The sequence below is a fragment of the Trachymyrmex cornetzi genome, unplaced genomic scaffold (assembly GCF_001594075.2).
Source record: "Trachymyrmex cornetzi isolate Tcor2-1 unplaced genomic scaffold, Tcor1.1 scaffold354, whole genome shotgun sequence".
Classification (NCBI taxonomy): Eukaryota; Metazoa; Arthropoda; class Insecta; order Hymenoptera; family Formicidae; genus Trachymyrmex; species Trachymyrmex cornetzi.
Genome location: NW_017298257.1, coordinates 181,674 through 195,701, shown reverse-complemented (window position 1 = coordinate 195,701; position 14,028 = coordinate 181,674). Strand labels below are relative to the sequence as shown.

The window sequence follows — 14,028 nt, the reverse complement described above, 5'->3', positions numbered from 1 at the left end:
TATTTAATTAATTCCCAGGCGAGTTTTAAAAACGCCATTCTGAAATTTTCATATTTTTTAGTAAATTTTCCGAGGAATCCGATAGTATTTGTAAAAAATAAATTAACTCCGGGTGCCATGGTCAAAATTAACTTTTAAGATTTAATTTGCAGAAAAAAGTTTTTTTTTTAAAGTTGAGGTTAGGAACATAATTTCATCAAAAAGTTGATGTAATAGCGTTTGAAATGGAAAAGAAAATTGTTCTACTATAAAAAATGACGTAGATACGACGACTTGAAAATTACCATAAAATGCAAAACTCAAAATTAAAAATCGCTATTTCTTCGAAAATAAATAAAAAAAAAATCCCGATACACGTGTTCGCTTATTTTTGCTTTATTTTACTTACAATTGGTAAAAAAAAATTTGAAGCGATTTAAAAATGTCGAAAAAAAAGTGTTCGGTTTGTAAAAGAATGCCTCACATACATAGATTTATTCAACTGAGTCTAATTATACCATCTATATATAAAAAAATATATCTTTTTTTGTAACATTTATTCACTGTAGTCATTCTACTTTCTTTGCATGAATCTTCCCTTATTATATGCATTTGAATTGCCCAAGATGACTGAGTTCAGTGTCGCTCTCTCATTGGCCAGCAAAAATGTACAAGAATACCTGCGCAATAACACACCTTGTTACTTTTACCATGGTCTCTAATTCCGCGTCTTTCGCACTTCTTTTTCACATTATAGCTTTTTCTAACCACAGTATTTCTCAGTCGTGACTCCTTCAAGCACAGAAAACGTTATGAAGCATGAAAGCATAGAGCATGATGGGGAAGGGAAAGAAAAATAGTTACTCTGAAGCAGCCCCCTGACAAGATCCATGTTAGCATGGCTTTTAGCATGACTACTTAATGTTCAAAGGCCGCTACGCGGCGCTGGCAACATTCATGCAACACATAATATATCACATGCAGCACAGGACGTTGAAATAACGTTAAAATAATGTTATTTCAGGTCAGAGCATTAAAATAACATTAAAATAATGTTACAACAAACAATGAAACAAGCGGAACGTATGTACATATATATACGTTATTGCCAGTGTCGCTTGGCGGCCTTTGGACATTAAGTAGCCATGCTAAAAGTGGTCGTGTCTGAGGGCTGCTGTGAAGCTTGTGGCGCCACGAGGGAGAGAAGACGGTACTACATTGTCAATCGTCGAGGACGAGCCCTGAAATATAATCACAGTCAAGAAGATTAGAAATAGAAGAGTCAACTCCGTGCCAATAGCGTTAGAGCGGATGAGGCAAAAAGTGGCAGTGGATAACTTCCCCCACTCTTGCGCTTCATTAATCCTCTCTGTCGCTCTATATAGTCGTTTCTTTTTCAATTCGTGACTGCGCATGTTAACGTACCTTAATCAAAATTTTTTTAAAACAAACTTTGTTTCCACTTGTCTTTCGATTGAATCTTGGACTGAATATAAAACGTGTAAAAATTTAATCCGATGTGAGTTACGATGATCGAGCGAGTGTGTTGTGTTCGAAATTGTGACTTCGATCCTGGAGATAAAGAAAATCGAAGAACAGTATTCAAATTTTGTGAGGTATGTATTGATGAAATGTAACCTGAAGAAATGTATCTTGAATAGTCTCTGTCAATGTTTGCGCATGCGCAAACTTTCACACAATGCGCAGTGCCACTGCACATCGTGTGAATAGCTGCGGACGTTTTTTGACTCACCCCCACCACGCCAGAGAACTCTCCTGTTTCTACTCTTAAGAGGGGTGCGTTCGGAAATCCTACTCGGAGTAGAAATCTTACCGCTGTTCGGAAATTAACTCGGGTCGTACAAAACTGACTTACCAATTGCGTTCGGAAATATCGAGTAAAGTCATTGGGTTGTACTCTAGAGTAACTTTTTCAACCTCTGAATTTTCAGAGGTTAACAGAGTAAATCCCACTATTTTAGCGGGAAGTAATATGGACAGGATGGAACAAAACGAAGGATGGACATCAACGAAAGATGCTACTACCGTAGCATCTCTCGTTGATCCAATTGTGGGTCGTCACGTTCCATATCGTTTGGAAAATGGAGATCTAATTATTGAAAATAATATTCTCCTATTAATCGATCAATTCGGTAAGTACAAATTTTTTTATTTTCTGTAGTCATTCTGAATATTAGGTTATATTTTTGTATGTATTTAATTACATTTGAATTTAGAAAAGAAAATGTTAAAAAGAGACCGATTTCTGCCCATGAAGGTGAAGTAAATAAAAAGAATAGAGTTTCCTTTTTGATATATTCTAACCTTCTGAATATGATAACGTTAATAAAAAATCCGAGGCGAATATAGGAAACATCTAAAAAATTGTGCATGAATATGATATATTTACTTAAAGTTCAATATTTTTGCTTAACTTTTTAGATGTTTCTCAAGCCACAAACTTTTTAATAACTTAATTGTATTTAGGAAGTCATGCCTTACACTCTTTAAGAGATATCATGAATACAACTGCTATATAACATATACATAAGACTATTACAGTGTTTATGTAATATATAGTGTTTATATATAATGTTAATATAGCAATTATATTTGTTGAGATTATAAAATGAACTACAACTCAGGCTACAATTCTTGTTTTGTTACAGATAATTCAGTTTGTGCATGTCAAGCGACTCCAAATAATCTTATATTATTGGAAATTCTTCCTATGTCTACATTATCTGATTCATCAGCTTTATCTACTACATCTGAATCATTAACTATTTCGATGCCTACTACATCCAAATCATTAACTGCCTCGATGTCTGTTACATCCAAATCAACTACTCTGATGCCTACATTTAAGTCAAAGCCACAGGTTATAAAGTCAGGTTTAAATCAGATTACAAAAAATAGTACAAAGTGGTCAAGAGATGCTACACTTTTTTTAATTGATCAATCATTGGAAAAAAAGTTCTTCTAAATTTACAAGTACAACCATTAGGAATGAAAAAGTCTGGAAGAATATAGTTAAAGAGTTGGAAAATGTCGGTTTCACTGGATATACTTGGAAACAAGCTGAAGACAAATGGAAAAATATACGGAAAGGATACATGAAAGTAAAGGATAATATGGGGGATAAAAGCAGTGGTGCAGCGAGAGTGACATGTAAATTTTATGACGAACTTGACGAAATTTTAAGAAAGAGTCCAAGTGTTGAACCAATAAGTGTTGCATCTTCTCGTGAGTCGAATAATTTGCCAGCTGTAGACTCTGATTCCGATTCTGACAAAGAAAATTTAAAATATCAGTCAAAAAAAAAAAAAGAAAATTAAGCTTCAGAAAGAGACTATTTCAATGTTATCAATCTTTAAAGATGATGCAAATGTAAGAGAAGCAGTTCGACAGGATCGGCATAGGGAAACGTTAGATGCTTTCAATAGAGCTATTGATTTTTATGAAGCTCAAATGCAAAAACTAATTGATAAATTGTGAGTTTATTTTTATTTAAAAAAACAGTTAATTTAATTTAATTTGTTTTCGCTGCAATATTGATGTGCGATTTAATAAGACTTCTTTGTATTGTAGTCTTTACTACGAATGAATAATTCTTGTTTTATTTTTATATTAATTAAAAGAGATTATATTTATGTGATATTACATTTATTAAAATTGTAGCGAAATTAAAAGTTTCTTTTGTTTATTGTTATATCTATAACATATTATATTAAGTTTAAGCTGCCAAGATTTGATTATATATGTGTGATATATTATAAAATGCAATATTATATTTAATAACTATGTTTACGAATTTACTTGTAACCAAATGCAATTTTTTCTGCAATTGCTTCTTATAAATATTGTACTTTTTAGTTTTTTTAAATGATAAAATAAACCAGGCAATCTACGTATTGAAATGTTTATCTGCTTAAAGTAGTTTTAGGTTTCAAAACTTGTTAACATTTTTGTTAATTTGATTATAAGTTTTTATATGTTTAATACTTAATGTATGTTTCATTATAAGTTTTTATATGTTTAATACTTAATATTATAATATAATTCAAAAAGTATATTTTATGATAATAAAGAAATTAAATTAAAATTCCTTTTATATCAAACTTATTATTTGATTTATATTGATCCTAATCCTAAAAAAATAAAAAATGTTATCCGAGAAAATTTAGACATGTACAAAAATTGTAGAAATTTTATGTCCACTATATGAAATATTTATGCACAAATATTTTATTATATTAATAAAAATACTTTATTACAAGTAAGTTTTTCCAAAATACATTATAGCATTAAAACATAGTATGTTGTATAGATTTACTTTTAATGTCTTCCTGAAACTTGAAGACATAAATAATTTCGTTTAATTTCACCGTCAAACTCATGTCTTTCATTATTGAATTCATCTTCATTATCATCATTGTTTTCTTCTACATAAAATTCTCTTCCTTCTTCTATGAATTCTTCTATATCATTATCAATGCCTTCCAGGCAGATATTGTGAAGGATACAGGCTGCAATAATGAAAAATGGTATCAAATCTAGACACGTCCAAAAATTTTAATCGCCTGAATCTTCCCTTTAAGAGACAAAAACTTCTTTCTATAACTTGTCGTTTTTGTGACACTACTTTATTAAAGATCTTCTGTTCCTAAATAATCAGAATTATTCAGAAAGTAGAAAAATTTGGATATTTGTGTAGGCAAAATTATGTTTCTATTTCTTAAGGACTTACTTGTGTAAGATGGCCATTATTTCGAAATGGAGGAACACACCATGTTAAAACAGGATATGCTTTATCACCAACAACAAACTCGCCATTGGGAAAAAAAACAGATCGATCATTTTGAACTTCTCTAAATAAATCTGAGTTGCGGAAAATTCGATAGTCTCCTACTGATCCTGGATAACCTGCAAAGCAATCTGTGAAACGTAAATCTGCATCACAGACTGCCTGTAAAACTACAGCGTATTGTAATTTTCTACACTTATAATGAACAGCAACTTCCTACAAATAATTAATATTTACTTTTAAGGCTTTCATAGAAATTTTCTATACATAAGCTATATGTTTTACAAGTTATTTCTGTATCCAAATCTGTTATTAGAATGTCAATATTACGTGAATATTACAGTTCACTTATTAGTATCTAGCTGTTTCTTACTCTGATACTATAAGAAGTGAAGTGCAATGTTCATTTAGAAACGAGGATAACTCGCAAAACATATTATACATTCTAAGTATAATATATCAAAATATATTTTCTTTTCCAAATAAAACAGAATAATTTGAATCACAGCCAAATGTTAAAAGTAAAAATACCTCAAAATTTGGTTTCTTTATAAATATGTAGCATCCATCAATACTTCCTACTACACCAAGCATAGGATGTTCTCCAATAAGCATGAATTTTTCCTTGGAAGTTATCAATTTTTGACCCATAGGCCATCTAATAACTTCATTTCCAATACTGTTCAAAGCTTGGACAACACGGCGGACACAGTCATTCAGAGAAGACTTGCCTAAATCAAACTTTTCACTCACAGATCTACAGAAAAGCATATGTATCTATTGTAGATAGATATTAATCAATGTTTAGTTATTTTTACATTCAGTGTTAAAAGTGCCATATACCTAAAAGAATCTGGTGTACTAAGAAGCCAGATTGTTGACAAAAGCTGTATGCGCACAGATATGACTGGACGTCCTAAAGCTTCGGGATTAAATAATATTGGTCCTAGACGATTTTCCAAATTTTCAAAAGTTTCAGGCGTCATTCGAAAATGATGTCGAAATTGTTTAGTGGTATAACGAGGAATTACGTGTTCAACGTAACCTCTTATACGTGCAGGTTTCTGTTGTTTTCCTCGAATTCGTTGAATATTTTCAATTAAAGAGATCTTCTCATAATCTTCATCTTCACTTTCATCACTTTCGATTTCTTTCATAACATTCAAAAGTATTTCTAATAATCTACGGCCAGCTATTACCGCAGAAACTAATATTTTATTTCGGCGCCTTCGGCAGACTGATTCAAACATTGTTGTTACCAATTGTTACCTCCTATGCGTTCGAAAAGTCGTGCTACTCTGATCGAGTTTTACGTTTACCCATACCCAACCTTACTCTACTTGACGAGTAGATTTCCGAACGATCACAGTATTCATAGTTAATATGAGAGCATTTAAACAATTCAATATCTTAAAGCAAATTAGCGAACGATATATTAAGAATGACGATTCTATTATTGTTGAGATTTCTCTCTCTCTCTCTACACACACGCACGCACGCACGCACGCACGCACGCACGCACGCACGCACGCACGCACGCACATACCGACAAATTATATAATTATTATGTATATATATAACATTTAAATTTGTTGTTCCTACTTTTATGTAATATAGCAAAAGCGTGTATAAAAAGCTTATCTTTATTTTTTCCTTAGTTTTCTGTTATGAGATAACACATCATATAAGGAAACGTTTGTATCTCACATATTAGGAACCCTTTTTTTGAATAATCAAAATCGGTACTTTTGATAAAAAAATTCACATACAACAAAGTACAGCTATCATCGATTGCTAACTTTTGATGATTAAACTTAAATATATTTGCCATAAATTTAACGTGAAGGTAGAAATTGAAGTTACAAATTAAATAAATTAGAAGCCTTTAAAAAAAGGTATCTCATAATAGGCGACTTTACCCTGCTCTCATTCGCCCTGTCAAACATCGTTTTTTATAAAAAATTATATTAGATATAAGTAAAAGATCATATTGCTGTAATTAGTGATTGTTTTGTTAAAAAACGGATTCAAATTAATGTACAATTAATTGAAAAAATGTTTTGGTCTATATGTAATTTCTTGATAAGAGCTTTAGAAGCGACTTAAAGTCGTTATATAGAATAGAAATAAATAACCAAGTTTCTTCTAGATGATTAATGAATTGAAGAAAAATAAAGTTTATTAGAATGTTAGACGAAATTTATTTTACTTGAGAGGGAAAAAACAGATCACTTGTTTGTGCGACATTTAACTGAATTGAAAGTATTAAGTCTAGTATATTTGTACAGATTAACTTTAAAAACTCCGCTGCTTTTATTTATGAAGATCTTTGCGAGTGTCATTCTCGCCGGAGGCAACTTTATGTATTTAGTCAGTTCATCGTCCACGTACAATTACGGTGGTTGTACACGCAGGACTTTTCGAGAAAATCGCATTCTCTCCGTAGAGAAATGGAGAAATGCGAAATCGCGATTGCGGAAAGAGGAGGATCGCGTTCCTGTATAATTCGCGTTGAACTATCCGTCGCCACAAGCGCGCATCGTGTAAATCGCGCGCAGTTGTTAATTTGTTTTACCCTTAAACGCCATAGTACGTTGTAACTTGTCGAAAAGGGCAACGGATGGAAATAGAGTTTTACAATTAGAGGCTTCCTTGCTGCGCGCGTTTGTGCCCCAACGTGTAATAACACCGTAATCTGGATTTGCATTTGCAGATAAATTAACGCGTGCTTTGAGTAACGCGCACACGAAGTTATTTGAGGAACCTTTAATCTGCTAATTGTGAAATCTTTGGATACATCGGTAATGTTATCGTATAGATTCGAACTAACTTTGCAACTGTGCTATATTAAAGATTTCATTATTATATAGTTAAAGCTATGTGCGACTACTGTTTCCTTTCTTTTAGAAATAAAGAATTAGAATAAAGAATTAGATTGAAATTGAAATAAATCTGTTATTGGAATCAAACATTAATTACGTATGTAATTATAAAAAATTCTAATACTTTTTTCTAGTATTAAAGGTTATTTTTATTAAAATCGTACAAAGTATCGATAATTATAATCTCTTCCTAGTTCAGGTTATCCAAAAATTAAAGAAGAAACTTATTTGTAATCTTGATATCGTTTGCAATTAGAGAATAATTAAAGAAATCGATATCATAAGATCAATTTCTAAGAGTCTTATATTAAAAACATTTACGACTTCGCGCGCGCGGCGATTTAGGTAATTAATCAGACAAAATTTAAAAGTAAAATTTCGCCAGACGTGCAAGTTATCTGAATCGGTCATTTCATACGCGTAACAACCTAGTAACATTTACCTGAAGAATAAAGGGAGCGTGCAAATCGCGCACAACCATTAACCCTGTTTCCATCTGGGTAGTACGTTTTGCAGTAAAACTCGCAGTTGAGATAGCAAGCTCTATCGTATATGTGTGCATGTACATACGAGGTTAGGTGTGTGCGCTTGTGTGTTTGCAACTGGACCTTACGAGTGCACCTAAATCCGCGATTGTGGCGAGAAGGCTTAACGTTTTCGTTCTTAAATGATACGAGCGAGGCGCCCGCGCCGTGTCTTCGTATATATTCCGGCGTGTTTTACTCTCGCGTAGAATCGTGCATGCACTCTCACCTCACTCCATTTATCGGTCTCCCACATCGGACAGGACACGGTATTGCAGGTCTCTTGAATGTGCGGCTTGTGCGTGCTGCTACACTTGTGATCGGGTAGCTGTAACAACAATTTAATATTACTATAGCTATTAGAATTTAATAAGGAAGTAACTCGTTACTTGTGTAACGAAGTTATCGTTAGACTTACATTTTTTCAGTAACCGTAACTTAACTTACAATTAGTTAAATTTTTTGTGATTATCAACTAATTTATAGTAGTTACTTTTATAGTTACTTTATATATTTCAAACTTATTCGTCAAAACATATAGGTTAAAATAAAAAGCTCAGTGAACAATTAATGACTATTTCTTGAAATTATAATTCCTTTATCTCTGATAATCATTATACTCTGTAAATGTCTGTATATTAATTAAGAATTAAGCTCTGTGGAAGCTTTTTGAAACAGTGAACGTATTTCCTATAATTTTGATTCCAAGTGTATATATGTACATATTAATTACAATGCAAAAAATTACCACAAATTTTCAGAAAAGTAACTGAAACGACGCGTTACTTTTTAAGTAATTATAATTGTATTGATGCTATTTTTCACTCATTTTAGAATCAGTACGTACTTATGATAGAATTTGTAACGATATAAATACAATTAACAAAAAATTGATTAAATTAATTAAATATCTCAAGATAATAATCTAAAAATAATGTATAATGCCTATAAGAGCCGACACAGGATGAACGTGTGTAATAAACAATTTATTAATAAGTTAATATAAAAATATAGAGTAAACGTTTCGACCTTTGTTTCGGATCCTCTTCAGTACAAACAAAATGGAATTATCTTAAAGTATGATAAATCTAAAAAACGGAGTGGTTGCGGAGATTGTGTCCAGTCTTGTGACAATAATATCAATTTGACAAAATTACTACGGAAAAAGAACAACGGACGCAAATTAAGAAAGAAATTGAAACCAAATAATGTATAGAGAAAAAAAACACAAAAAGAAAAAAATTAATTGTAGAAAAACTTACTTGTCATGAAAGATTATAACGAGGTGACGTGAGTTTCAAATGTGCATCCTGTCATTAAATTGGAAAATACACTACACAAACAACTCATAATGTGAAGGATTAAAATTACACAGGTTTATAAAAATTATAGCTTACATGACAAATGAAATTGAAAGGTAGTCGTCAGTTCGGAGTACCCATAAGAAATGAGAACATATCTCCGATCAAAGTCAAGAACTGGACAAGATACACTTCCAAACATATGTCGCAAATAACAGTTTGATGTTTAGTAAACGTTAAAGTGGAAAGAAAAAACACATAGAGAAAGTAAAAAAAAAGAAAGAAAAGAAATAATAAGAGAAAGAATAAAATTAAGAATAGATAAAAAAATAATCAAATTAAAATAAAAGTAAAAATAAAAATAAACATAAAAATAAAAAATGAATGAATATAAAAATTATAAAAATTAGAAATAAGAAGTTAACAATAGATAAAAGTAAAATAACAATAAGGATAAAGATAAAAATGAAAATAAAACTATACATAAAATTATAAAAAATTGACAAGAAAGCAATAAAAGGAAGTGCTACGTTTTTGTAAATAGACTTTCGTATATGGGTCAAGCGAAAACGTGTCACTTTGTAAATTTAAGCCGTGCTTCTGTTTTTTGATATAGATCATCTCAGACATAACATAAAAATCACATTAACAAAAATACCTCTCAATCTTCGGTTATAACAGAATATAGGTTACAAGCTTCTCACGATTTTGATTGGGACAACATTAAAATTTTAGACAAAGAGAATAATTGGAATAAAAGACTTATCTGAGATGATCTATATCAAAAAACAGAAGCACGGCTTAAATTTACAGAATGACACGTCTTGATCCATTATATGAAAGTCTATTTACAAAAACGTAGCGCTTCCTTTTATTGCTTTCTTGTCAATTTTTTAAAATTTTATTTATAGTTTTATTTTCATTTTTATCTTTATCCTTATTATTATTTTATTTTTATCTATTGTTAACTTCTTATTTTTAATTTTTATAATTTATATATTCATTCATTAATTTTTATTTTTATTTTTATTTTTACCTTTATTTTAATTTTATTATTTTTTTATCTATTCTTATTTTATTCTTTCTCTTATTATTTCTTTTCTCTCTTTTTTTTTACTTTCTCTATGTGTTCTTTTCTTTCCACTTTAACGTTTACTAAACATCAAACTGTTATTTGCGACATATGTTTGGAAGTGTATTTTGTCTCGTTCTTGACTTTGATCAGAGATATGTTCTCATTTCTTATGGGTATTCCGAACCGACGACTACCTTCCAATTTCATTTGTCATGTAAGCTATAATTTTTATAAACCTGTGTAATTTTAATCCTTCACATTATGGCCCGTACTCAGAACGCGCTTTTATCGATAAAAGCGCACTTTTATCTCTGAAATTCTATAATATACGTGACGTAAAGTATAGTATGTTAGTGTACTAACATCGTTGTAAGCGCGTTCTGAATACGGGCCTATGAGTTTACGTTGTTTGTGTAGTGTATTTTCCAATTTAATGACAGGATGCACATTTGAAACTCATGTCGCCTCGTTATAATCTTTCATGACATGTAAGTTTTTCTACAATTAATTTTTTTTCTTTTTGTGTTTTTTTTCTCTATACATTATTTGGCTTCAATTTTTTTCTCAATTTGCATCCGTTGTTCTTTTTCCGTAGTAATTTTGCCAAATTGATGTGATTGTCACAAGACTGGACACAATCTTCGCAACCATTCCGTTTTTTAGATTTATCATACTTTAAAATAATTCCATTTGGTTTGTACTGAAGAGGACCTGAAGAGTCGAAACATTTACTCTATATTTTTATATTAACTTATTAATAAATTGTTTATTACACACGTTCATCCTGTGTCGGCTCTTATAGGCATTATACATTATTTTTAGATTAAATACAATTATTTTTTTTGAAAGAAAAAACTGTAACTGCAACTAGCTACTTTTAGAAAATAACTCTCTCTTTCTTTTTCAATTTTGGAATTTAATAATATCATTAAAATATTAATTATTAGGCATGAGGGAATTACAAGTGCATGTGACATACTAAGAATTGAATAATTTCATTATGAATATTAGACAACAAGTGTCAACGTGTGTTTGAACGACAGAATGTCGACAATTACACAAGAAAAACCATATTTATGACTATAATTACATTGGTAAAATAATTTAGGAGCTTTATTTTTATAATTATTCTTATTATAATGTTAATAATAATAATTATCTTTATAATTTTACAAAAAAATATAGTTGCATCAAAAATTATAAATTATAGTTATAAATTATGATAATATTGCATTTTATCTTCAGTGCAGAATTATTCGATACTTAAGATAAAATGCAATATTGTCCTCACAAAGTAATAAACATAATAATTAAATCGTGTCTCGGCAGAAATTTAACTTCGAAAATAATCATCAAAACATTTAATGCCAATATTTAAAAAAAAACTGTGATAAAAATATTTTATTAATGAAAAATCAGTCGTAAATATGATACATAAATTCTCGAAAGATATGTAGAGATGCTGCGCAAGATACCGTGCATATGTGAAATATTAACGTACACTGTCTTATGTACGTGTGCGTGAGAGCTAGCTGTCGGATGGGGGAGGTTTTACGATGAGCGACGGCGTGTACTCGTGGAGCAGCTCCTCGAGTTTAAACGAACCGAACTGGGTTAGGGATCGTGGGATCTTTCAAGATCGTCACGGAAAGCGGGACAGGGCTGCGTATGTAAATGCGACTCGCAGACAAGTATGAAAGTACGGCATAAAATTTCCCGAGATGAGAGGAATGGTTAACGTTCCGTCCGCGCGGAAGCGCGGCGGAATTACGGCCGTGTCTAACGTCAGTGGCGAAATGTGAAAAATGTGGCGTTTTATCGTGTGCACGCGTAACGCTGATTCCGTGGCGCTTGGCAGATTTATTCTAGAAAGATTTATTTGTCTTTACATCGTAAAATGCGTCGTTGCGTTGACATCCCTCTGAGAGGCAGACGCGAACACACAACCGGGTTTTCAAAATCGTGTTAATCGTCGGTATGATTGTATTGATTTTTCATATCATCAGGCAAATTTCAACAATTTAATTATGATATCTCAAACTAGAATGTTTCACACAAATGTAAATATGTTATGCATGAGAAACTTTTTATTCTTTCTCTCGTTGAAAAGTTCTTTAATTAGAAAAGAAATGAATAAAAAATAATAGTATTCATTAAATACGTATAAAATAAAGAATAACAATGAGATTGTAAATAACAATGTGTGTCAAGTGTACGATAAGTGCCAATAATATCGACAGCCAAGACTATTTGCACGAAATGAAATATCAAAATCGACGCGTTACCGAACGTTTGTTTCAGATAAGTGATTCTGAAACTCCACCGAGATCGTCACAGAGTCAAGGAGAAAACTTGACTAAACGAAAATTTTATTATTGAAGAGTCTTTCTTCCGGATTTACCTTCGTGGTTTCGTTCCCGTTTTCCTCGGTACAGAAGACGGACCTTGTTCGCGAACCGCCGCCGCAGCTTGCGCTACACGCACTCCAGTCTCCGTTCATCCACCTGAAAAAATAAAGAAAGACAGTTTCGTTAAGATGGTATCATAAAAAACTGAGATTAAGTTTTTGTAGAATTATTTACAGCCGCGTAGTATAGTGAAGTCGAATGTGCTAATGAAATCTGGTTAACATTCCGTTTTCGTTGGTGGCAGAAATGCGACCAGCAAGTCTTTGTGTTATTTAAAAATCGGTGTAGAAAATGTATGTGCCATCAACATTTGCGATGTAAAGTTTATGATACGGGGGCAACATACTGTTTGGAACGCGTTTAAAATGCAGCAGGCATTTCCATCGATACGCTTCTCGTTCTTTTACATCGGTGAACATTTTTTATGTTCGATTTTCGTAGAACAGGAAGTTGTCGGGTTCCGAAACATGAAATAGGACCCGGCATGCGGATTGCCTAAATCTTGCGCTGTTGTTTTCATTGCCCTTGAACAATGCAGAATCGTTCATAATTCGTCACAATGTTTGCATTATAGTTATACGCGCTAAACATGAATGACAACGCGGAGGAATTTTAAAATTTAAATTTACTTATAATCAATGTAAATTGTTATAAATCGGATAACACGGTACAGAAAAATTAAATAACTAAATTTTAATTGTTAATAAAAAATACAAAGAAAATACATGATACTAATACAAAATATCATTTATGCTGAGAGAGAGTGAGAGAGAGAGAGAGAGAGAGAGAGACCTGTAAGCTCTTAAATGTTAAAAAATAGTTACGTTACAATGATAAAAAGTAGCTTCATTGTAATACACACAATATGCATAATATTTATTTTCTATCACAGATTTAAAATTACGATTTTTGAAATTATTGCTAATTTTTTATGATATTTAAAAAGTTTACCTCGAACTAAATAATAGCAATTAAAAGTGTACTTGAAATAAAATTATAAACAAAATATAAATTTCCAATATTTTTGATGAAATATGAATCTTCAATGTCAT

General features: G+C 31.4%; 3 protein-coding genes across 4 annotated transcripts in view; 1 reads left to right on the top strand and 2 right to left on the bottom strand.

Annotated features, from left to right (window-relative positions):
• The window catches only part of LOC108763323 (A disintegrin and metalloproteinase with thrombospondin motifs 9), a 193,232-nt gene that overhangs the window by 100,738 nt on the left and 78,466 nt on the right, over nucleotides 1-14,028 (bottom strand). The window contains exons 4-5 of the mRNA XM_018510829.1: nucleotides 12,970-13,072; nucleotides 8,422-8,520 (exon numbers count right to left, since the gene is read on the bottom strand). Of these exons, the coding sequence (XP_018366331.1) occupies nucleotides 8,422-8,520; nucleotides 12,970-13,072 (202 nt within the window). The remainder of the gene's footprint in view (nucleotides 1-8,421; nucleotides 8,521-12,969; nucleotides 13,073-14,028) is intronic.
• On the top strand, nucleotides 1,847-3,199 carry LOC108763326 (uncharacterized). Its single transcript, XM_018510833.1, has 3 exons — nucleotides 1,847-2,132; nucleotides 2,649-2,860; nucleotides 2,987-3,199. The coding sequence occupies exons 1-3, from the start codon at nucleotides 1,973-1,975 to the stop codon at nucleotides 2,990-2,992; spliced, it is 378 nt and encodes a 125-aa protein (XP_018366335.1). The 5' UTR covers nucleotides 1,847-1,972; the 3' UTR covers nucleotides 2,993-3,199.
• On the bottom strand, nucleotides 4,307-6,142 carry LOC108763325 (putative nuclease HARBI1). 2 transcript variants are annotated; one of them, XM_018510831.1, is made up of 4 exons: nucleotides 5,630-6,142; nucleotides 5,318-5,543; nucleotides 4,730-5,002; nucleotides 4,307-4,645 (listed from the first exon to the last, which is right to left on the bottom strand). In XM_018510831.1, the coding sequence occupies exons 1-4, from the start codon at nucleotides 6,034-6,036 to the stop codon at nucleotides 4,472-4,474; spliced, it is 1,080 nt and encodes a 359-aa protein (XP_018366333.1). In that variant the 5' UTR covers nucleotides 6,037-6,142; the 3' UTR covers nucleotides 4,307-4,471. The 2 variants fall into 2 exon arrangements, with proteins under 2 accessions (XP_018366333.1, XP_018366334.1); XM_018510832.1 differs by having other exon boundaries at nucleotides 4,307-4,508.